Below are 25,487 nucleotides of genomic sequence, written 5' to 3'. Positions count from 1 at the left end.
AATATATATATATATATATATATATATATGTACACAAAGAGTAGTGTTTCTTTTTTATTCTTCCAGAAAAACTATTAAACTGACTCTAAGATGCCATTTATCTCAATTTTGTAGATGTCAAAATGTGGGGGGAAAATGGCTGATGATAATTGTAAGGAACCTTGAGTAAAGACATGTTCTGATTTTAGAGATATTTCAAGGTGAAAACAAGTATCTCAGAATTGATGAAATGTAATAAATCTTTGGTGCATTTGTAATCAATAGCTTCTTAGAATGGAGGACTACAGTAAGAGAAGCTGAAGTAATTATATTTGTTTATAAGTAAATATGTTTTAGAGTGATTTGGCTTTTTCATTATAAAAATGTAGCTTTTGACTTTATGCCACAAATACTGAATTAGTAACTAGGCAACGTGGTGCTAAAACAGCTGCTGAGAAGAGGGATTACCCTAATTTCTGTCCAGTTTCTCATGCTGCTCATCTATTACGGGGTGGTGGTGGTGGTGCTCTGCAGCTTTTTGGATATTGTCTGAGTAACTATAGCTCTAATGTTGGATATATGGACCATTCTTTTTTTAAAAAATTTTATTTATTGATTTCAGAGAGGAAGAGAGAGAGGGAGACAGGAACAAGACAGGAACATCTATTTGTTCCTGTGTGTGCCCTGACTAGGCACTGAAACAGCAACCTCTGTGCATAGGGATGATGCTCCAACCATCTGAGCTGTCTGGCTAGGGCTGGATCATTATTTAAAGCAGTGGCCTTCATATTGTAGTCTAGTACACATACAATTATAGACACATAATGTGTATACATATAACCGAAGGAAAAGTCTCACAAAGTACTTTGCACACTAAATGGGATTCATTCTGAAAAATGAATAGCCTGTTCTCACTATAAAAAGAAACATGCTGCTTTTTACAGTACTTTGAGCTTTTTAAAAATCATTTTTTGAAAAAAAAAAAACAGGTATCAGAAATTTGACTTATTGTGACTTTGAGCAATTCACCATTTCTCTAGGTTTTTTTTGGTCATAGTGGTTGGGTGCTAGTTCTGTTCTTGTTCTGAATGAGTGAACCTGTTGCAAAGTGAGGGAAAAATACATATATAAGTACAAATGCATAAAACAAATATCTTTAATCTTTTTGTAGGTCATCATTGGATTTAAAATATTTAAAGTGGATAGAAAACAGTTTCAGCTATGCAGACAATTAAGTGCGTTGTTGTGGGTGATGGTGCCGTTGGTAAAACATGTCTCCTGATATCCTACACAACAAACAAATTTCCATCTGAGTATGTACCAACTGTAAGTATAAAGGCTTTCATCTGTTAGTGAAACATAATTTGATATCCTTTTGAAAACTCTTTCTTTGTGTGTACTGAAGTATTTCTGTTGTCTGCCTTTGTTTCCTGTTTTTAAAGGTCTTGACTTCTCATGGTAAATTATATATACTTTAAAATTAAACAGCTGAAAAATCAGTGAAAAGTCAGAAGGGGTGACACAAGGGTTTGCAAGAAGTGGTAGGTGGCAAAACTCCAATAGACAAGATTCTAGAGTGGTGGTCGCAGTTTTGGAGAAGTATGTCCTACATCCTGAAATGAGGTGACCTTTTTTTTTTTTTTTTTTTTTTTCTTTCCTATTTTGGCCAATGATTAATCAATGCTTAGAGGTTTTCTGGGATGCTTTTTGGGATCTTGTAACTTTAAAAAAAGTAATATATGTCTTAGTATGTCTACACTTACTGTCCTGAGGGAGTGGAAGAGAATGGGGCTGTTATCTTAGAAGTAATGGAGGTCCAAACTAGTTTTTAGAGGCAGAGAAGACCTGCTCTTGTTATGAGACTACCAATAGATGCCTTAAAAGATCCTTTCCCGTCAACCTTATTATTAGCTTGTTGGAAGAGTAGAGGGAAAATGGGAATAACAAAGGTAATGAGAGAGAGAGAGAAAGACAGGGAGTTATTTAGAGTAACATGCACTAGTGAAAGAATATGTTTGTGGATCCAGTGTTTGTCCTAGGTAGTTGGATCAACCCAGTGATATAATTATGTTAACATAGATTTCCATTCAGTGGTGAGAGGGGAGTAGGGTTGGCTTAGTCTGACAATATTCACCTCTGGTAAGTGAGCTATTTTAGTGGTTATGTAGCACCTGTGTAGATTAATAAGGGTTTAATCCTGTTTGTAAGTAAGAAGGAAGAATATGTATGAGTACTTGAGGTTAATCTTAATAGATATGAGCATTGTTAAGAGGGTGTTTTTTATTTTTTTGGGAAATAGACAAGACAGGAAGGGAGAGAGATTGAGAAACATCAACTCACAGTTGCATCATTTTAGTGGGGGACTCAAGCCGAGCCATTGACCCCTTGTTCAAGCCAGCGACCTTTGGGTTCAAGCCAGGGAGCATGGAATCATGTTGATGATCCCACACTAAGAGACCCTGTGCTCAAGCTGGCGACCTCAGGTTTTTGAACCTGGGACCTCAGCATTCTAGGTTGACACTATCCACTGCACCACCACCGGTCAGGCAAGAGGGTAAATTGTTAAAGACTTGGTAATTATATTTAATTGGAATTGATTGTTTATAATGTAAAATGAATGAGGTAGACCAATGCTATAGGAAGATTAGGTTTCTTGGAGGAGGGAGAGAATTTGAAGGTATAATTAAATACAAAATCACATTTTTGTGTTAGCCCATTTGGAGACATTGTAAGTGAAAGAAATTCTGAGGTCAAAAGAGAGTTTTAGGGGATTTTTAGAGATACATGGACCTTAATTCAGAGAGCATCTCTCAGAATTTTTTTGATTCTAGTCTCTATTAACATTTTTTCTTGTAAACATTTTTGAGTCTGTTTTATGTCTTTGGTAGGTGTTCTGTTTAAGGTGGTGGGTGTGTGGGTGCTTTCTGTATGTGTTTGTCTGTGGATCTCTGGAAAGGGGTTAGATATGACTTAAGAAAATAACCTGTATGGTGTGAGAGCTTAACCACATTAGATACATTTCCTTTTTCTTGTTATCAAAAACTGACTTTCATGTTAACTATGTAACTATCGCCTCCCCCATGCTGTAGCTTCCACTTTTGTTTACATTTATTTATTTATTTATTTATTTATTTATTTATTTATTTATTTTGGTATTTTTCTGAAGCTGGAAATGGGGAGGCAGTCAGACAGACTCCCGCATGCGCCCGACTGGGATCCACCCAGCATGCCCACCAGGGGGCGATGCTCTGCCCATCCAGGGCGTCGCTCTGTCGCGACCAGAGCCACTCTAGCACCTGAGGCAGAGGCCAAGGAGCCATCCCCAGCGCCTGGGCCATCTTTTGCTCCAATGGAGCCTCGGCTGCGGGAGGGGAAGAGAAAGACAGAGAGGAAGGAGAGGGGGAGGGGTGGAGAAGCAGATGGGCACTTCTCCTGTGTGCCCTGGCCGGAAATCGAACCTGGGACTTGTGCACGCCAGGCCGATGCTCTACCACTGAGCCAACCGGCCAAGGCCCTTTTTGTTTACATTTAAACAAACGCTTAACCTATTAGAACATGAATCAGAAAATTAGTGTTAGATAGCTAAAAGGTTAAATAGGGCTGATCTCTTTTTTTTTTTTTTTAAATAAGATTTTATTTATTGATTTTACAGAGAGGAGGAGGCTGGGGGAGCAGGAAGTATCAACTCATAGTTGCTTCATGTTAGTTGTTTGTTGACTGCTTGTAAGTGCCTTGACTGGACAAGCCCAGAGTTTCGAATCAGCAACCTCAGCATTCCAGGTCAACACTTTATCCACTTTGCCACCACAGGCCAGGCAAACCGGACAGATCTTAAAATGTAACATCTCTATTCTAGTCCTAGTTAGAAAGCTTTGCTTTTTAATTGTAAATTAATTCTAAGGCATCCATGAATTAATGTTGAGTCCTTTTCCATTTAGCACCATTGTCTCCCATTTTCACAAAGAACTTAGTACAGCCATATTAGTATATATTGAGTTTGTCATGGGTTTTACCATCTATTTACAAATAAAACATCTAGTCAAAGAAGGCATCTTACTTATGTCATGTGGTTTGTACCCAATAATATAAATTTTATTTATGAAATCCCAACAAATAATGTGTCAGCCTTTTTTGGACCCTTTCCTTGAGTACCCTGAGGAAACCTTTATTTCTCTCCACTGGGTCTACTGACAGCAAGACTCTTATCTTGAACACTAAAGTGGAAAAGATTATCATGGATCTAGGAGATTACCATTCTAGATGAAAAGGAAAAGGTCTGTGAAGAAATACTTCCTCAGAAATTAGGTTGAACATTGAGGTAAACTTTAAACTACTGTCTTCAAAATTTTCAAGCTTGAACAGGGTCATTTTATATAGTTAGGGACTCTGCTCCTGTGACATCTCTAACCCTTTTGTGGCTTTTCATCCAGGCTGCTGGAGTAGAGCAGGCATTCCAAAATACATCCCCTGTCACTTTTTCCAAGAACCTTTTAGCTCATGCAAAGGGCTTGGTTGGCAAGGTTGGTTATATAAGGAAAATGGACTCAGAGAGGAGTAAGTCTTAGGAAGGAAACATTGCCTTAGCGTAAGAGTTGTACTGTCTCATTTTGACCATTCTCTTGTACATCTCATTTTGACCATCCCCTTGTACACTAACAGTCTGTTTTTGTGTTTTTAGGTTTTTGACAACTATGCAGTCACAGTTATGATTGGTGGAGAGCCATATACTCTTGGACTTTTTGATACTGCAGGTGAAAACTTGATATCTTTTATAACGTTTTGGTCTGTACCTGTGACAGTTGTTGGTTGGTTGTCTTTTTTCGGACATTTTAGAAAACTAGCATATTAGGAAACTAGCATATTAGCAAACTCCTTGCCTTTTTAAAATAGTTAGCAGGATTGAATATCACAATGGTTTTTGCTTGACCAAGAGGCAATCCCAGGCCTGGAATGGCAAATAAGAATTTGGCATACCCTGGGTGGATGGTGTGGAAAGGGATAAAGTAGGGTGAGAGTGGAGTACATAGACAAGCTGTATTGTCACTCCCTGAAATTTGAAGGCTTTAGTATGCGTGTCCCTATCATATATGTACAGGTACGTTCTTATAATGTGCAGGTAGCATGTTATTTTTATACTACATTTGAAAATATTTTGAGGGTGATAGTATGTAGAAATTCTGAATTTTTCACTTTTTATGAGTTACCCTCTCACTGTCTGCCAGCTTACAAAGTGCTTTTATGGAGTATATTATACTGCCCACTTAGAGGAATTATCTAGGTTCAATTGGGAGGGTGAAATGGAGAGACAATAGTAAGAAATAAAGTGGCTAATGGTGTCTTGGGTCTTTAAAATTTCTATGAAATAAAAATTATAAAAGTAATGGTATATTAGTGGAAACTCAGAAAATAGAGAAAATGATGACCTGTATCTCATGATAGGTGAAGGGTTTGTTTTATGTGTGCCTTTGGAGACATCTATATATGTAGCAAAAAGACAGTTTAAAATTAATTTCAAATTTTATTTTGCATAAAGACTTCCAAGTTATTTATCTTTATTTGTTTATTTTAAAGAGAGAGAGAGGATGGGAGAGAGAGAGACAGAAACATCGATCCATTTCTGTATGTGCCCTGACTGGGGATCGAACTTGGCAAGCTTTGCATGTGAGGATGCCAAGCTCTAAATCAACTGAGCTATCTGGCCAGGGCTAAACCTCTAAATTTTAATAAGTATTTTATTTTTTAGCTTTATTGAAGTATAATACAATAGAATTTACTCATTTTAAGAGTTCAGTTTAATTTTGCTGGTTAGTTGTGTAACCCCTACCATAATCAAGATACATCACCTTGAAAATTTTCTTGTGTCTTTTCCCTTAACATGGCCCCAGGCAATGACAGCTCTGCTTCTGTCACTGTAGTTTTGCTTTTCTAGAGGTTCATATGAATGTAATCATACAGTATGTAGCCTTTTGTGTTTGATTTCTTTTATTTAGCGTACTATCTGTGTTGTGTGTACCAGTAACTTTTATTGGTGAGTAGTATGTCATTATATGACATTATATGTATAGCAAAATCTATCATTTATGGGTTGATTGATATTTGGGTTCCACTTTTTTTCCTTTTTTTTGTATTTTTCTGAAGTTAGAAGTGGGGAAGCAGTCAGACGGTCTCCTGCATGTTCCTGACTGGGATCCACCCAGCAAGCCCACCAGGGGGCAATGCTCTGCCCATCTGGGGCATTGCTCCATTGCTGCCAGAGCCATTCTCTAGCACCTGAGGCGGAGGCCACGGAGCCGTCCTCAGTGTCCAGGCCAACTTTGCTCCAATAGCGCCTTGGCTGTGGGAGGGGAAGAGAGAGAGAGGAAGGAGAGGGGAGGGGTAGAGAAGCAGATGGGCGCTTCTCCTGTGTGCCCTGGCTGGGAGTTGAACCCCGTTCTTCCATACGCTGGGCTGACGCTCTCCCGCTGAGCCAACCTGCCAGGGCCTCTACTTTTAAACTATACAAATAATGGTGCTATTGTCACCAGTCCTGTGGTAATGTTCTAGGGTCCTTGGTTCTTATTTCTCTAAAGAAGGATTTCAGACAGCAAAGCAGGCAGTGATTTATTGGCAAAGTGAAAGTATACTTGGAAGATTCCCAAGTGGGTAACTCTTACTGAATCAAGTCCCCCACTTGGTTACATAGTCTGTTTTTTATACTTGCTTGGGCTCCCTTGCTGCCCCTCCTGGCTCATCCTCCTCAGCCAGTTTGTTCCTTGTTACATGCACACATCTCTGTCAGGAGTGGGCGGTTGTATGCCTGCTCACATTTTGAGGCCATGCACATGCCTTTTTTCATCTTTTTGCCCTTCTTTGTCTAGCTTCCCCAATGGGAGGTCATATAGCAGTCATTGCCTTGTTAATCCCTTACCATGTGCTCCTCACTGGTTTGTAACTGCCCTAGGCTGTATCAGGAGCTAGAAAAGGATGGGGGGGGTGTCAGCCATCTGGTTATCAGCTGATGGTTATGTTTAAGGTTGATATTTCCTTTCCTTCTGTTCTCTTACGCAGCTCCTATCTGATTAGTTACCTACTCTGACACTGAACATTTGTATGAGTATATTTTACTTTTCAGCAAAGCTTGGAGTGGGTAAGCCCTTAAATTTAGTTGCACAACTTACCGTATTTCCCCATGTATAAGACGCTCCCATGTATGAGACGCACCTTAATTGTGGGGCCCAAAACTTGAAAAAAGAAAAGTATTACATAAAGTTACTGAATTCAAATTTTATTCATCATAAAACTCATACAACTCTTTATCACTGTCAAAACTTCGTAAACTTGTCCTCATCTGTGTCTGATGATGAATCTCACTATCTTCAACAATGAGCACAAAAACAAACGTGAAAAAGCGGGAAATGCAAGTAAAAAAAGCTTACAATCACTGTATAAGATGCACCCAGTTTTTAGACCCCAAATTTTTTGAAAGAGGGTGTGTCTTATACATGGGGAAATATGGTACTGCATATTTTTATTAAAATAGTCAGTTTAAGGGTTGTCCACTCTCTCCACTCTTATTTAATGTGGTACTAGAGGTTCTAGCCAGAGCAATCAGACAAGACAAAGAAATAAAAGGCATCCATATCGGAAAAGAAGAAGTAAAGGTATCACTTTTTGCAGATGATATGATCCTATACATCGAAAACCCCAAAGAATCCACAAAAAGACTACTAGAAACAATAAGCCAATACAGTAAGGTCGCAGGATACAAAATTAACATACAGAAGTCAATAGCCTTTCTATATGCCAACAATGAAACAACTGAGAAGGAACTCAAAAGAATAATCCCCTTCACGATTGCAACAAAAAAAATAAAATACTTAGGAATAAACATAACAAAGAATGTAAAGGACTTATATAATGAAAACTATAAACCATTGTTAAGGGAAATTGAAAAAGATATAATGAGATGGAAGAATATACCTTGTTCTTGGTTAGGAAGAATAAATATAATCAAGATGGCTATATTACCCAAAGCAATATACAAATTTAATGCAATTCCCATCAAACCTCCAATGATATTTTTTAAAGAAATAGAGCAAAAAATCATCAGATTTATATGGAACTATAAAAAACCCTGAATAGCCAAAGCAACCCTAAAGAAAAAGAATGAAGCTGGGGGCATAACAATACCTGACTTCAAACTCTATTATAGGGCCACGACAATCAAAACAGCATGGTATTGGCAGAAAAATAGACACTCAGACCAATGGAACAGAATAGAAAGTCCAGAAATAAAACCACATATATATAGTCAAATAATTTTTGATAAAGGGGCCAACAACACACAATGGAGAAAAGAAAGCCTCTTCAATAAATGGTGCTGGGAAAACTGGAAAGCCACATGCAAAAGAATGAAACTGGACTACAGTCTCTCCCCCTGTACAAAAATTAACTCAAAATGGATCAAAGATCTAAACATAAGACCTGAAACAATTAAGTACATAGAAGAAGACATAGGTACTCAACTCATGGACCTGGGTTTTAAAGAGCATTTTATGAATTTGACTCCAATGGCAAGAGAAGTGAAGGCAAAAATTAATGAATGGGACTACATCAGACTAAGAAGTTTTTGCTCAGCAAGAGAAACTGATAACAAAATAAACAGAAAGCCAACTAAATGGGAAATGATATTTTCAAACAACAGCTCAGATAAGGGCTTAATATCCAAAATATACAAAGAACTCATAAAACTCAACAACAAACAAACAATCCAATAAAAAAATGGGAAGAGGATATGAATAGACACTTCTCCCAGGAAGAAATACAAATGGCCAACAGATATATGAAAAGATGCTCATCTTCTTTAGCTATTAGAGAAATGCAAATCAAAACGGCAATGAGATACCACCTCACACCTGTTCGATTAGCTGTTATTAGCAAGTCAGGTAATAGCAAATGTTGGAGAGGCTGTGGAGAAAAAGGAACCCTCATCCACTGTTGGTGGGAATGTAAAGTAGTACAACCATTATGGAAGAAAGTATGGTGGTTTCTCAGAAAACTGAAAATAGAACTACCTTATGACCCAGCAATTCCTCTACTGGGTATATATCCCCAAAACTCAGAAACATTGATACGTAAAGACACATGCAGCCCCATGTTTATTGCAGCATTGTTCACAGTGGCCAGGACATGGAAACAACCAAAAAGCCCGTCAATAGATGACTGGATAAAGAAGATGTGGCACATATACACTATGGAATACTACTCAGCCATAAGAAATGATGACATCGGAACATTTACAGCAAAATGGTGGGATCTTGATAACATGATACGAAGCGAAATAAGTAAATCAGAAAAAACCAGGAACTGTATTATTCCATACGTAGGTGGGACATAATAGTAAAACTAAGAGACATTGATAAGAGTGTGGTGGTTACGGGGGGGGGGGGAAGGGGGAATGGGGGAGGGAAAGGGGAGGGGGAGGGGCACAGAGAGAACAAGATAGAGGGTGACTGAGGACAATCTGACTTTGGGTGGTGGGTATGCAACATAATTGAATGACAAGATAACCTGGACTTGTTATCTTTGAATATATGTATCCTGATTTATTGATGTCACCCTATTAAAAAAAATAAAATTATAAAAAAAAAAAATAGTCAGTTTAACAGATCAGGTCAAAGTGGCCAAAAAGTCCTTTGATTAATATTCGTTTATTTAACTTAGGTTGACAAGACTTTAATCCCAGTCAGCCTCATTTTACAGCTGTTAAATTTCTTCCTGCACTTTTTTTTAAAGAGAGAGATGCATTAACTCATAGTTGTGTCATTTTATTTTAATATTTATTTATTTATTTAAAGTGAGAGTAGGGGAAGAGATAGACTCCTGCATGTGCCCTAACCAAGATCCACCCATTAACCCCTGCCTGTAACCGATGCTTGAATCAACCGAGCTATCCTCAATGCCTGAAGTAGATGCTTGGACCAACCGAGCCACTGGCTGCAAGAGGGGAAGAGAGAGAGAGAAGGGGGAGAAGGAGAGGAAGAGAAACAGACAGTCATTTCTCATGTGTGCCCCGACCCAGGATCAAACCTGGAATGTCCACATGCTGGGCTAACACTGCCCACTGAGTCCACTGGCCAGGGAAAACTATATTTATTTTTAAAAAGATTTTATTTATTGATTTGAGAGAGAGAGAAAGGCAGGGGTGGGGGTAGGAGCAGGAAGCATCATTTGTAGTTCCTTCTTGTATATGCCTTGATGAGGGCTTTGAGCCAGTGACCTTAGCATTCCAAGTCAACACCTATTCACTCTGCCACCATGTAGTTGTGTCATTTTAGTTGTTCATTGATTACTTCTCATACATGCTTTGACTAGGGGGCTCAAGCCAAGTCATTGACCTTGGACTTTAAGCCAGCGACCTTTGGGCTCAAGCTGGTGAGCTTTTGGATCATTTGGCTGATTCCCACTCAAGCCAACGACTCCATGTTTACAAGCCCAGGCTTAGAGCTGGTGACCTCAGCTTTCTGGGTCGACACTTGACCTACTTACTGCACCACCGCAGTCAAGCTATTTTTTGTTTGTTTTTAAATAAACCCTTCCTTTTATTGAGGTGTTTTCTCATATCTGGCCAATTCTGCAGTTGTTCAGTTACGTTAGAAGGAATGACGGTGCTCTCTATAGAGATATTTATATAACCTTGGTCTCTAGTTTAGCACTATAGTATATGGTACAATCTTCCAGAGGGGTGTTTTGACTAAGATTGGAATCTTCAGTAAATTCTGCATTAACATGCAGTGGTCTAGAATTTTGCAGATGTTATACATAAAAGGTAGGAATTTCAGGAGCCAGAGTATCTCCTGTATTTTTGGATTTCCTTTTTTTCCATGAACTAAAAGGTATTTGGAAATTATTTAGCAGTAAATTATTTAGCATGGCACAGATGAGGCAGGATCACTAAGTGCCATTAAGTTTTGAGTGAGAAAAAATGTTTAGGTTTTAATCTTTAGTGATAAATACTATGAAATGTTTATTTGCTTTCTTCTTGTGTTTATAATGTCCTACTGGAGTTCATATGAACTAGAGTCCTCAGTTCAAACTGACTTTGTTCCTCTTGAATTTGAATTTTAAATACAAGATTATAAGCAAGGAAAAAGATCAGCAACCCACAAGGTGTATTCCTTCTTTTTGAAAAGTGTTTGAAGTTAAGCAGTGAGCTGGTGTGCTGTTAGAGTTGGTATAATTTGACTTGTGTCCAAACCTGTCTTACGTAGTAGAGGGAAAAAATTTTTGATCATGTTAATATCCATTAAAGGATGCTAATTGGTAGTGTTGCCTCCATCTTGAGTGAATAGTGGCCATTTGTGACATCTTAGGGGATAAATTCTAATTGAATAAATTATGGTTGGATATTGAAGAATCTTGGTCATTTTAGGGACTGTATTCTATTTTCTCTTGTTTTTTTTTTTTTTGTGACAGAGACAGAGAGAGCGACTGATAGGGACAGATAGGAAGAGAGAGAGAGATGAGAAGTATCAATTCTTTGTTGCAGCACTTTTAGTTGTTCATTGATTGCTTTCTCACATGTGCCTTGACGTGGGGGCTACAGAAGACGGAGTGACCCCTTGCTCAAACCATCTTCCTTGGGCTCAAGTTGGTGAGCCTTGCTCAAGCCAGATGAGCCCGCGCTCAAGTTGGCGACCTCGGGGTCTCGAACCTGGGTCCTCTACATCCCAGTCTGATGCTCTATCCACTGCACCACCACTTGGTCAGGCTGTATTCTATTTTCTTAAATGTAGCACTTGTAGCAGAAGTAGAGGTAAGATAGCCTCTTCGTTTATTGAATGGTTTTACTACTGAATTATTTTTTTGTTTGGGAAAGAAAAAGAAAGATTTTTATAGCTTTTAGTGCTTGTTCATCACAAATAAATGGATTGACCACTACTGCTGTTGATCTAGTATTCAAAAAGAATGGCTTTGATTTGTCACCAATCCATCTGATTAGAAGGTTGTTTGTAAAACATTGGACATTCATTTAGATGCTTTTAGTGGTGCTCAGGAATAGAGTTGGATCTTTTTAAAAATTTTTTATGTATTAATTTTTTGGGGGGGGAGAGAAAAAGAGAGAAAGAGAGAGGCAGGAGTATCTATCTATTCTTGTATGTGCTCTGACTGGAAATCGAACTGACAACTTCTGGGTTTTGGGACGAAGCTCTAACCAGCTGAGCTCTGGCCAGGGATGGATATTTTTGATGCCCACCCTACTTTCAGGGGCCAAATGACTAAAAATGAAGTTTTTTCTAGATTATATCAGGCTTACTTTTTTTGAAATATATTCCAATTGAGTAGGGAAAAGGATTAAGAAAAGGTATGTGAACATCTGTATCTCTTTTTACAAGGCTTCATAAACTGTTTTGTCTTATTTTAAAATTCTTCTGTTGTTTTATTGGAGCTTAGGTCTGTGATGTTTCAAAGCTTCAGCTAGTGTTGGAGCTCAGGCAGTATATATTGAGAGAATTGTTTTGAGTTTGGCTGACTTTGTTTTCTTTAGGCTCATTTCTTTCCTTTTAATCCCATGTCTGTAATTATTATGCCTTATAATTTAAGATGTGAAAGTTTTACCTCTAAGTGCATAACTTTGAATTCCTTTGACTCACCCCTAGTGTATTGTTATATTAGGTATTCGATAAATATTAGAGGTACTGCTGATGATTTTATTGCTTTGTAACCTTCATTTTATGAATTTTTAATTGTTTTTAGAGAGGAAGGGAGAGAGTGAGAGAAAAATGGAATTGTAGTTCCACTTATTTATGCATTCATTGGTTGATTCTTATATGTGAGGACTGGGGATTAAACTTGCAACCTTGGCATATCAGGATGACATTCTAACCAACTGAGCTACCTGGCCAGGCCTATTTTGACTTTCTCTAGTTTGCTGTATTACTTATTTAAGTGGCAATAATAGTAACATTGTTAATTAGCATGTTTTGATGGCTGCCCTAAATTCTTGTATTTTCTCTCACTGGTGGCCCACCCAGAATTTTTTGGCATACAAAACAGTTAACGTATTTTTTTCCCTTTAAAATATTTTTTTATTGTGGTAAAATATATAAAACATAAAGTTTACCATTTTGACCATTTTTAAAAATATTTATCTTACTGATTTGAGAGAGAGACAGACAGACAGACATCAATCTGTTCCTGTATGTGCTCTGACTGGAGATTGAACTAGTGCAACCTCTGTGCTTGGGATGATGCTCTATTTCAGTGGTAGTCAACCTGGTCCCTACCACCCACTAGTGGGCATTCCAGCTTTCATGGTGGGTGGTAGTGGAGCAACCAAAGTATAAATAAAAAGATAGATTTAACTATAGTAAGTTGTTTTATAAAGATTTATTCTGCCAAACTTAGCGAAAATTCGACATGAAGTACTTGGTAAGTAATTATTATTATATGCTTTAACTTGCTGTAACTCTGCTTTATAAATTTTATAAACTAAAGTTACTTCCCTACTTTATAAATCACCATTACTGTGGAACCAGTGGGCAGTTAGAAAATTTTACTACTAACAGAGATACAAAAGTAGGCGGTAGGTATAAAGAGGTTGACTACTCCTGCTCTATTCAACTGAGCTATCCAGCTAGGGCCATTTTAACTATTTAAAATGCAGAGTTCTGTGGCATTAAATACTTCTTTCTAATACATAGAATTGCTGTAGCTCAGTTTTGAAATTGCAGTCTTAAATACTTCCCTTGTGATTCTTCCCCTTCCCTTAGAGTTTTGGAAATGTGTATGGGTATTTTAAAACTCTTTTTATCTGAAAATAATTTCAAGTCTATAGAACAGTTGCAAGAATAGCACCAAGAGCCCCAAATACCCTTTAACCAAATTTACCAATTGTTAATATTTTGCCCTATTTACTTTATTATTCTCTTTAAACATATATACACATTAATTTTTCCCCTGAACTATTTGAGAGTAAGTTGCATAAATCATAGCTGTTTGGCTTTGAATAATTAAGTATTTTCCTAAGAACAGAGGCATTCTTATGTAACTAGAGTCAGGAGATTTAACATTGATACAGTACTTTAATGTCTATATTCTAGTTTTGTCAGTTGATCCAGATCCAGTTTTTTGTGCTTTCAGTATAGGACCACATATTGTATTTAGTTGTCATGTCTCTTTAGTCTCTTTTAATCGGGTCAATTCTTCAGCCTTTGTCTTTCAAGACTTTTTTTTTAGAGAGGGGAGAGGAGGAAAGTGAGAGAGAGAGGAGGGGGAGAGGAGCAGGAAGCATCAACTCCCATATGTGCCTTGACCAGACAAGCCCAGGGTTTTGAACTGGTGACCTCAGTGTTCTAGGTCGATACTTTATCCACTGTGCCACCACAGGTCAAGCTAAGACTTTTTTTTCATGACTTTTAAAATATAATACAGGCTCACCCTCTCTTCCTTATAAAATGTTCCTCATTTTGAGTTTGGTCTGTGTTTCCTTATGATTAGATTCAGGTTTTGGTATTTGTTTAGAATACTACATTAGTGATGTGTTTTTTTTTTTGTTTTTTTTTTTTGCATTTTTCTGAAGCTGGAAACAGGGAGAGACAGTCAGACAGACTCCTGCATGCGCCTGACCGGGATCCACCCGGCACGCCCACCAGGGGGCGACGCTCTGTCCACCAGGGGGCGATGCTCTGCCCATCCTGGGCGTCGCCATGTTGCGACCAGAGCCACTCTAGCGCCTGGGGCAGAGGCCACAGAGCCATCCCCAGCGCCCGGGCCATCTTTGTTCCAATGGAGCCTTGGCTGCGGGAGGGGAAGAGAGAGACAGAGAGGAAAGCGCGGCGGAGGGGTGGAGAAGCAAATGGGCGCTTCTCCTATGTGCCCTGGCCGGGAATCGAACCCGGGTCCTCCGCACGCTAGGCCGACGCTCTACCGCTGAGCCAACCGGCCAGGGCAGTGATGTGTTTTTTTTAGGATACATATCTGGAAGCACATGATAATATTCATCTTCCACTCACTGGTGATGGTCATTTTGATCACTTAGTCCTCAAGGTGATGTCTGGTTTCTTCACAGTGTAGTACATTTCCCCCCTGTAGTTTATAAAGAATCTTTTAGACTGTATAGATACTCTCCTTTTCACCAGAATTTCTCCTCGTGGATTTAGAATCAATTGAGTCTTGCCAAAGTATTTTTTTCTAGTCCTTCTCAATTTTAGGTACTGGTCTTATATGCACATGTTATCTAAACAATGTGAACCTGCTTTGGTAGTCATGAATGGGCAGTGGATTTTGTCATTTGTATTTCACAGAGATTTGTTTCCTTAAATGGTTTCAGTGTGATCATTTCTTAACCAGATCTGAGTAGGATTAATTTTTAGCCATTCTGTAGCAACAGTTTATTGTGTTTGTTATAGTATTGCTGGATTGCTTAATAGACACAAAGATTGAAAACTATAAACTGGTAATAAATCAGATTAACATTCATTGCTATTCAAATGGCTTGAAATATTAAGTAGAATTAGCCCAATTAGAATTTTCTTAAATCTTATATTATAAAGCCATATATTTTATTAGATGATTTACTTTCTCATTAATGATCACAGTGCTGTTAAACTTAATTTGTTGACTGACTTATGATTTTAATACTATGAGGACATCAAGTTTGAGTTGATTTCTCCAATGTTTTCCCCTCTAGGGCAAGAGGATTATGACAGATTACGACCGCTGAGTTATCCACAAACAGATGTATTTCTAGTCTGTTTTTCAGTGGTCTCTCCATCCTCATTTGAAAATGTGAAAGAAAAGGTGAGTCAGTCGAGTAGTTTTGTCCTGAAAAAGATTGTCATAGAGCTACTGTTGACTTGTATATAGTTTTAGAAGCTTGTGGGTTAATGAAGGTGTAACTTTTATAATATCTTTTCTCTAGTGGGTGCCTGAGATAACTCACCACTGTCCAAAGACTCCTTTCTTGCTTGTTGGGACCCAAATTGATCTCAGAGATGATCCCTCTACTATTGAGAAACTTGCCAAGAACAAACAGAAGCCTATCACTCCAGAGACTGCTGAAAAGCTGGCCCGTGACCTGAAGGCTGTCAAGTATGTGGAGTGTTCTGCACTTACACAGGTGAGGAGTATGTGGAACCCTATTTTTATTTACAGCTGAATAGTTTCTTAGAGCATTAGGAATCAGTTTATTTCTAACAGTGGTCCGCAGTGCTAAAGAAAGCTGCCCAGGAAGACTTACCAGCTTTGTAGTATATATTCCTTTGCTGGCGGTCTGTATTTATGGAGAAAATCATCAGTCTCTAAGTCAAGTTCTTGTGTTGGTGAGCTTCCATGTGTACTGAGTCATTTGTAGTGGTCAGGAATTATGTTAAAAAAATTACAGGAACAGTCCAGATGAGGGCAAATTTACAATGATGCCCCTTCTGCTGCCATACCCCTCCACCCCGACTTAAATTTTCAACCAAATAGAACTAATCCTTTCTTGTCAATTCTGACATTGATTCTATACTGTTTCTAGGGGAGGGAATTAGTCATAATAGAGACTTTCGTGTCAGAGAAAGTTGCTGTGACCATTTTTCAAGCATGCTTGTATAGTGTCTATTATGTTTCTGGAGACATTTCTTCCTCATGTGGTTCCCTTTCCTCTGTTCTGAATAATTTAATTGAAACTCTTCTATAGCTTGATGGGAAATGTCAGATTCTGAGGATGGGGAGCAATGTTAGAATATTTAGGCTGAGAGTTGTAACTGACCTGTGTGATTTCATCTTCTCAACCTTCATGGATATTGCCGACTGATTCTCCCATTTGATTTTCCATCTGGGTGCAAAGGAAAGAATTATGGAAATAAAGTAAATTAAGGTAGCGTTAAAGGTTTTTTAGTTACATTAATTTTGATTATGTGTATACTATGGTAAAATGCATAGATGCATATTGTACATATATCAGGTATTTAGTATGTGGGGCGTAGACATAGTTTAATAATCTTCAGTTTAGGGATAGGTTAGATATTTAAAGATAAAATTTCCATGCTTATCTGGATATTCCACAGGATAATTTAAAAGCCTAATATTTTCCCAAACCCAAGTTTTCCTTGGCAATTTAGTTCTATTGTAAAGCCAGATACTTAAAACTAAATGAGATTTTACATCTTTTCACACACAGCACTGACTGAGATTTTTAAAAAGCACAGATGCTTCTGTGTTTTGATAGCATCCTCAGCAAAGTCTTTATGTGTTTGTTGGGGAAGGACATGTTGGGAACATGCATGTCAGATTATAAGTATATGCATCTTGCATACCTCTTTTCTCTAAATATGAGTTGCTTTTTGGGGAAATGGAGATAAGTAGGCCAGGTGGACCCAGTTTTCAAGTCACTGGTAAAGCTTATTTTAGAGATGTGGATGCTTCCATATATGATTCTTTTTACAGTATGAACAGGTTTATATAGTAAGTCACTTTGCAGAGAAAAAGAATTTGAAAAGGTCTTAGCAGCTATATTTTTTTTCTTAGCAGATTTTGAAGTTGGAGAAGTCTAAAGAGGAGAAGATAGAAAATGGGGTCTCTGGTAATGTTTGGGAGCTAGAATTTTTAGGACTCAAAATTTTGTTTGGTTAAGGTGTACTCTTTAGGTAGTGTGGGTAAAAGCAGAAACTTGTTTTGTAGGGGATTAGTCGGTCTTTGTCAATAAATAAAAGATTTGCTTCTTAATTAAGGGATGCCCTAGTTTCTAATTACTTTCCTCCACTTTTTTCCTTATAAAATATATTTCCCTTTCCAATCTCCCTTCTTCCTTTTATAATTGACTACCAGAGTTTGGTCCTACATGTGTAGAAAGAATTTCAGAGGCACTTTAACTTTTGTTTAGTATTTCTATTTTGTAAAAGATAAGAAAACATTTTAGCCTGACCAGGCTGTGGCGGATAAAGCATCGGACTGGGATGTGGAGGACCCAGGTTTGAAACCCCAAAGTTGCCGGCTTGAGCGTGGGCTTATCTGGTTTGAGCAAGACTCACCAGCTTGGACCCAAGGTCGCTGGCTTGAGCAAGGGGTCACTTGCTCTGCTGTAGCCCCCCCAGTCAAGGCACACATGAGAAAGCAATCAGTGAACAACTAAGGTGCCGCCATGAAGATTTGATACTTCTCATCTCTCTCCCTTCCTGTCTGTTTGTCTCTATCTGTCCCACTCTCTGTCTCTTTCTCTGTCTCTGTCACAAAAAAAAAAGAAAAAGAAAACATTTTAAACTCTTTGCTTCTTTTTAAATACTTATTGTTATTTTTTATTTATTATTTATTTTGTACCTACTAGAATGTGTAGGTGCCAGTCCTCCAGGATGCCATGGTGGGACCCTGATGGGGCTAAGGTGAGGGTGGGGACAGCTGAGGTAGTCTGGACCTGGCACCTGTTATTGGAGCTGTATTCTGGGACTTTTGTGAAATTTTTATTTGGGATTAAACTGACATAAACAACACATGAAACCTCTTTGGGTGGTAATCCTGTGGCTTCAGATTTAGGTGAGTTTAGGTGAGTCTATAGACCTGGGCCCAGGGTACCAGTACTGCTGAGTCACACTGTCACGTTGGAGTCTGCCTGAGGTGTAAGTGTTTATGCATCTTAATCCCTGTAGATCTGAGAATATTCTTTGTTCTCACTCCACGCTTTTATGCTCTGATGTCCATGCAGACATGTTAAACATTGGACTGCTTGCTAAAACTCATTCTAGGACCCCATTCTTTGTTTTCCTGTAACTTGGGTGGTGGTTACTTGCTCTGATAACATTACTGAATAACTGAAGTTTATGCTGTTTCTAGAGTCTTTTCTTTAAACTTTCCCCAGTTAGTACTGTTGAGCAATTAACATTCTTAAATGTCTGAACTTTTTTGTTCTGGAAAACTGGTTAATTCTGAAATCTTGATTAATACAATCCAGCTATGTCATTGAATCTAGAAACATGTAGCATGCCTGTTAGTCTGCTATTTGTGTCCTTCAGTTATTCAGGGGCTGAATTCACAGAAGTCAGAAATTTAGTAGATTTTAAAATGTGTGTGCCACTCTTTTCATTAGAAATACTGTGGAATTTACAAGGCTTACCTATAAAAAGCATTTCATCTTGTGTTTACATATCCATTTTTCTTTCCTGGCATTATTTTCATTAAAATGTTGTAATACTAGATTTCAAAGTGTGATTGTTTTAGAATTCAACATATGGCATTTTCATAAAAACTGCTTTCTTTTTCAGTTAACCTTTTTGAAGTAAGTAATTTCTGTTCCGTTACATACTGTTCCTGTAATGGGCTTAAATTCTACATTCTAGCAGTTATTTTTTTCTTAAAGCACATTACTTCTGTGAATTCATCCCGTTTAATCCAGACTGCTATTGTATCTGCTAGTCTTTCTAATCCTCTAACCTGGCTGCTATTCTCTCTCCTCCCCTCTGTCTTGTAGAGAGGTCTGAAGAATGTGTTTGATGAGGCTATCCTAGCTGCCCTCGAGCCTCCGGAAACTCAACCCAAAAGGAAGTGCTGTATATTCTAAACTGTTTTCTCCTTCCCCTCTTTGCTGCTGCTTTTTGTCCCACTACTGTAGAAAGACCATTTTAAAACAAAGGAATAAAACCATCCTGTTTGAAAGCCTCTGCGTCTTTTTACTCACCACCTTAGAGCAATCTCTGTATTAGTTTTTGATCAAGAATGCAATATCTTATAGAATATTTTTTGTGATCAGTAGTCAAGTTGGACTTGTTTACTTTTCCTGCTTGAGTTGTCTGATGCTCAGAGCTTTTTGGTTTGGATTACTATTGCAAAAGGGAACTTGGTATGGCATTAAGAATGTCTTCTTGGAGAAAATAAGAGTTTTCATACTTCTAGATCTTAGTTCTAGGTGGAGAAAATAACACAAATATCATTTTACTCTTATGATCAATTGTTAATTGTAATTGCATGACAAACTATGGAAAAAGGGTGACTTGCCTAGTAGAGTGTAATGGGGAAGGGACGGTTTTTTTCTGGTTTTTCTTTGTGCAGTGAAATCTTGTGTTGCTATTGCTTTGGCTGTTTGTGCTGTAGTGGAGTATTTGTCAGTCTGGGGTGGGAAAGATATTGATGTATCTGCTACTGCTTTATGAGATTATTTGTTACATTATCTTTTAAGAATAGCATCCATTTTAACAGTTGACTTAAGGTTGTTAATGTTGAGATGTTAAGCTGCCAACTTTATATTCCTTCTGATTTTATCATTGTGAGGGAAACATACAATTGTGGTTACCTTCAAATTTTGAAATTAAAAATATACAATTCTTTGTATAAATGCCTGATGAAGCTTTATTCCTGTTGCACTGACTGGCTCTAGTTTTACGTACGTATTGGGTTACCCACATTTTTACTTCCTTGAATCCCCTGGGCTCTAACTGGTGGGATAAAGGGAGTTCAGAGTGAATATCTTTGATGCAGCCACTGTAATCGCGCTCTCCATCTTTGCCTGCACCTTCATGTAATAAGGATGCCACTGTTTGGTGCCCATCCTCCCAGTCCTGTTCCATATCCAGCTGTTTCATTTGAATGCAGAGCTGCTTCACTTGTTTTTATGTGAAATGTCTCAGCAGCACATTACAAAACTCATATTGAATGAGCAAATGACACATGTGCTTGTTTGCTTCTTGTGACATACATTGGTCTGCAAAACGCTTTGTCAAAGGACCACTGTCTCACTCATGAATATCTGCTCCTCTGCTCCTGAGTTGCTGGATCCTTCCAGGCCCCTGCCTGGACAAAACTTGGTGAAATGAGATGATTGTGTTGAGATTCAGGATTGTTTTTAGTGTTTTGTTCTTTGCCAACTTTTGGGGTTTGAATATTTTTAATATGAGCTTCAGCTTTATTGTACTGAAAATCAGACTGCCCATTTTTTTTTTCTACCCCTTTTCAGAAAGGCCTAAAGAATGTATTTGACGAAGCAATTTTGGCTGCCCTGGAGCCTCCAGAACCGAAGAAGAGCCGCAGGTGTGTGCTGCTATGAACATCTCTTCAGAGCCCTTTCTGCACAGCTGGGATCCGCGTCATACTAAAAGCAATGTTCAAAGCAAACTAAAGATTAAAAATTAAAATTTGTTTTTGCAATAATGACAAATGCCCTGCACCTACCCATATGCACTCGTGTGAAACAAGGCCCATAGGTATGGTCCCTTTCCCCTCTCAGTACTAGATAATTTTGAGTAACTATGTATTGTCAGAAAAGTGATCAGTAACTAGTTTTTTTTTGTTGTTGTTTAAAAAAATATTTTTTTTTGTTTGTTTTTGTTTAAAAGCAAGGCATGCTTGTGATGACTCTGTAACAGACTAATTCGGGTTGTTGAAGCTGCGCCCGGGATCCACTCTGGAGAGGGATCTGGGACATCTGCTTGCTTTTATTTTTCTTCTGTTTTGGGGTGGGAGAGTGTGTGTGGGGTTTGTTTTTTATTTAGTCACTTAAAAAAAATTCATTAACCATTGGACAGCCCTTTGTGGGGGGAGGATGGAGTGATTCCACATTCCACTTCCTAGATCTAGTTTAGGAAACATATTCCCCACCTGGTGCTCTTAGGAAGGAGTATAGTAAATGCCTCATTTAATAACATACTCCTTTTTGAAAGTTGCCTTTTCTCTCCACCCTTGAGTAGGTTCAGTACGTGATGAAACTCATGTCAGTGGGTGGAACCTGTCTTGCCCCTCCTCTTTTCTAGGATGCACTATATATGTGGCTGACTTTCAAGGAAATTTGTTAGCCATTTGCTGATTTTTTGAAGTTAATTTTAACTTCTTTCACTGATAAATGGAGAAAAGTATTGCACCTTTTGAAATAACCAAATGAATTGAGTACATAATTAAAAAAAAACATTTTTTTCCTTGTCAGTCATTGTCTTACACACTTAGCATAGATATGCAGCTTAATGGTGTATGATATGTTGTTCCTGAAACACAGTGAAAGACCTGGTCTGTATGAGGGGTGGTGCTCGAAGACACACCTGTGGAATGATTCACATCCTCTTTCAAGTTACGAGGATGGAGACCTGCTTCATTAAGAAGCTAGGGGTGGGATAGGGGTGGGGAGAACATTTAACAACATGGGGACCAGTCAGGGGAATCCCCTTATTTCTGTTTTGCATGAGGAACCCTAGAGCAGCCAGTTGAGGCTCTCTAGTTTAATAAAAACCATGGAGAGAGTCTTATGAAGACTCTTCATAAGTGTTAATAGGGATTTTACCAGCTTATTTTGGTTGCAGTTCCCAATTTTTAAAAATGTTTAGGTAATCTTTTCCACCTTTCCCGAATCCTAATTCTTGTAGATCCATTAGTGTTGAACCAATGCTTTCTCATGTCTCAATTCTTTGTATATGCATTCTTTTCAGATGTATTAAACAAACAAACAAAAAAACCCTTCACAAGCCAGCCTGAGGGTTGTTATTTTCCCTCCGCCTCTTTTTTAGATATTTAGCAGTGGGAACTTGACTCTTATTAACATCAATTTCTAACAAATTTTGGGATAAGATTTTTAAAGCTTTATCATTTTTATGTGTTTTTATTTCTTTTCTGGCATTCAGTTTGAGATAAGGTTTTTCCCCATATACTCAGGTCTTCTCCCCTAACTCTGGCAGGTAGCCTACAAATTCCTTCTTTTTAATACCAAGTGGGTTCTTAACAGTTCTTAAATGAAGAAGTGTGAAGTGTTCAGGAAGCTCACTGCTCACCTTGCTGGAAGGAAGCACATGTCTACTTCATCAGTTAAGTGGGAAGCAGCCTTTCCACCCCAGTTTTTTCATCTATGGTTTTCAAACTCTCCTACTCACTGGGGTACAGATTGAGCATTTAGGTATTTAAAAGTTTTCCAGGTATTTCCAGAATGCAGCCAAATTTGACAATTGCTGCTTATGAGTGATTAGCTCAAACTGCTTTTATCAGATTCTAGATTCTGTGCTGTGAGTCGGATTATAGAACACATGTTTTTCAGGTTGCAAGAATGATTCATTTACCTTAAGGGCATATAATGATCTTTCTGAGAATCTTAGAAACCAAGAACTATTAACCTAGTTAATGAGGTTGATACAGTGTAGCCTCATTTTGATAGTTTTTTGTTTTTATTTTTAACAGGGAGTCATGTTTGGTTTGATTCCATACTGAGCTAGAACTTAGCTGGGTTGGTTGGGAAGGGGTAAGGAAGAGGCACATTTAAGCTTTACTGTTTTTTTTTTTTTTTTTTTTCCTGAAGTTGGAAACGGGGATAGACAGTAGACAGTCAGACAGACTCCCGCATGCGCCCGACCGGGATCCACCCGGCACGCCCACCAGGGGGCGAGTCTCTGCCCCTCCGGGGCGTTGCTATGTAGCGACCAGAGCCATCCCCAGCGGCCTGGGCCGTCCTTGCTCCAATGGAGCCTCACCGCGGGAGGGGAAGAGAGAGAGAGGAAGGAGAGGGGGAGGGGTGGAGAAGCAGATGGGTGCTTCTCCTGTGTGCCCTGGCCGGGAATCGAACCCGGGACTTCTGCACACCAGACTGACGCTCTACCACTGAGCCAACCGGCCAGGGCTTAAGCTTTACTGTTTTACCAGTGTTTTTTACTTACTTTTGTTGACCAAACTAGGGAGAGGTACCTGGATTGTTCTGTGAGACTCTGTGGAGCAGGGACTGTGTATCACTATTTCTTAGTACAGTGGCATATAGGTCCATCCTGATTAATGCTGTATTCCTCGTCTTGAGCAATGTTTGACACATGAGATAGTTACATGATTTCAAGAATGAATAAATGAAATAAGGCAGGTGACATGATTGTTGAATTATGCACACATCAGAAGAACAAGGGTGACAAGGAGATTGAAGCTTTTTTTTTTTTTTTTAAAGCGAGAGCGGTATAGACTGCCAGACAGGAAGGGAGAGAGATGAGAAGCATCAACTCGTAGTTGTGGCACCTTAGTTGTTCATTTATTGCTTTCTCATATGTGCTTTTATGGGGAGGGGGGTGATCCAGCTGAGCCAGCAACCTTGGGCTTCAAGCCAGTGCCCTTTGGGCTCAAGCCAGCAACCATGGGGTCATGTCTTTGATCCCATGCTCAAGCTGGTGAGACCATGCTTAAGCCGGATGAACCCCCTGCTCAAGCCAGTGACTGCGGGGTTCAAACCTGGATCTTCAGTGTCCCAGGCTGACGCTCTGCCACTGTGCCACCAACTGGGCAGGCAGCATTTATGTTTCTTATTCTGGGTCAGTTGGGCTTTGCTTCCAGACTTCAGATTGGGCTCAGGTCCATGTATTTTTTAATTCTGGAGCTCCAGAAAATAGGCAACCTGAGAGTTAACTTTTTCATGGTGAGCCCAGTGAGCAAAAGGGGGTGCGAAATCAAGCACATTTAAAATTTTTCATGTTCCTTTGCCCCGAGGATTCCATATAGTCAAGCCCAAAGTCTATGTCACTCATTCATTAAAAAATTTATATTTAGTAAATTTAAAAATAGTGTTTTTTATTATTAAATTTAATGCAGTGACATTGATAAATCATGGTACATATGTTGAGAGAAAACTTCTCCAGATTATTTTGACATTTGATTATACTGCATACCCCTCACCCAAAGTCAAATTGCTTTCTGTCACCACCTATCTGGTTTTCTTTGTGCCCCTCCCCTCCCCCCACCCCCCTCTCTCCTTCTTTGCCCCATCCCCCCCCCCCCCCCCCCCGTTACCATCACATTCTTGTCCATGTCTCTGAGTCTCATAAAAATAGTTTTTTATAAAGCAGTAAGACTCTAAGAAGATAACAATAAAATAGATGTGGGCTCCTGACTTCCAGTTGGAATTTTCTTTCCTTTACAGTTTTGATAGCTGCCTCTTGAATAGCCATGTGGTCTCATTCTACTTATATAGAGTGGTTCTTAAGAGAGTTAAACTTGGGTGGGAAAAAAAGTAAGAATCTTACCTGTTTGCATGTGCATGCCACACATTTACTTGTCAGAGCACTTGTTCCATACTGGGCACTGGAGACCTGGGGAAGGACAACTCTTAACTCATTGTGCCCTTTGGCAGGTAACTTTCACTCCTCTGGCCTCTTATCTGTAAAATAATGTGCTTTGTCATTGTTGAAGTCTCAGATGCAAGTCATCAGGTACCTAGTTGGTCAACAATTAATGGGAAGCAAAAAAATTCCTCTTAGGCTGGGACCTATGAATCAATCTAGTTTGTTTTTGTTTTGAGCAAGAGCAAAAGAAGAGCGGGGAATTGGACAGACATGGACAGACAGGAAGGGAGAAGATGAGAAGCATCAACTCAGTTAAAGCACCTTAGCTGTTCATTGATTGCTTTCCCATATGTGCTTTGACCGGGGCGGCAGGTGGCTCCAGCCGAGCCAGTGACCCCTTGCTCATGCCAGTGACCTTAGGCTCCTGCCAGCGACCATGGAGTCATATCCGTGATCCCATGCTCAAGCTAGCAACATTGATGTTTCGAACTTGGGTCCTCAGTGTCCCAGGTCGTTGCTTTATCCACTGTGCCACTGTCTGGTTAGGTATCAATC

At 38.9% G+C, this 25,487-nt stretch overlaps 1 protein-coding gene across 4 annotated transcripts in view; it reads left to right on the top strand.

Annotated features, from left to right (window-relative positions):
• CDC42 (cell division cycle 42) overlaps positions 1-22,376 on the top strand; it is a 60,655-nt gene extending 38,279 nt beyond the window's left edge. For 3 of the 4 annotated variants that reach the window (XM_066270160.1, XM_066270163.1, XM_066270161.1), the window contains exons 2-6: positions 1,151-1,305; positions 4,658-4,730; positions 15,650-15,759; positions 15,881-16,078; positions 20,882-22,376. In XM_066270160.1, the coding sequence (XP_066126257.1) occupies positions 1,201-1,305; positions 4,658-4,730; positions 15,650-15,759; positions 15,881-16,078; positions 20,882-20,971 (576 nt within the window). In that variant the 5' untranslated portion in view covers positions 1,151-1,200 and the 3' untranslated portion in view covers positions 20,972-22,376. Of the gene's footprint in view, positions 1-1,150; positions 1,306-4,657; positions 4,731-15,649; positions 15,760-15,880; positions 16,079-19,402; positions 20,190-20,881 lie in introns of those variants that run through there. The other variant, XM_066270164.1, reaches the window with a different exon arrangement.
• Positions 22,377-25,487: the final 3,111 nt, after the last annotated feature.

The sequence above is a fragment of the Saccopteryx bilineata genome, chromosome 3 (genome assembly GCF_036850765.1).
Source record: "Saccopteryx bilineata isolate mSacBil1 chromosome 3, mSacBil1_pri_phased_curated, whole genome shotgun sequence".
NCBI classification, from domain to species: Eukaryota; Metazoa; Chordata; class Mammalia; order Chiroptera; family Emballonuridae; genus Saccopteryx; species Saccopteryx bilineata.
The sequence above is the reverse complement of the archived record's forward strand: the minus strand, read 5'-3'. Positions and strand labels throughout refer to the sequence as shown.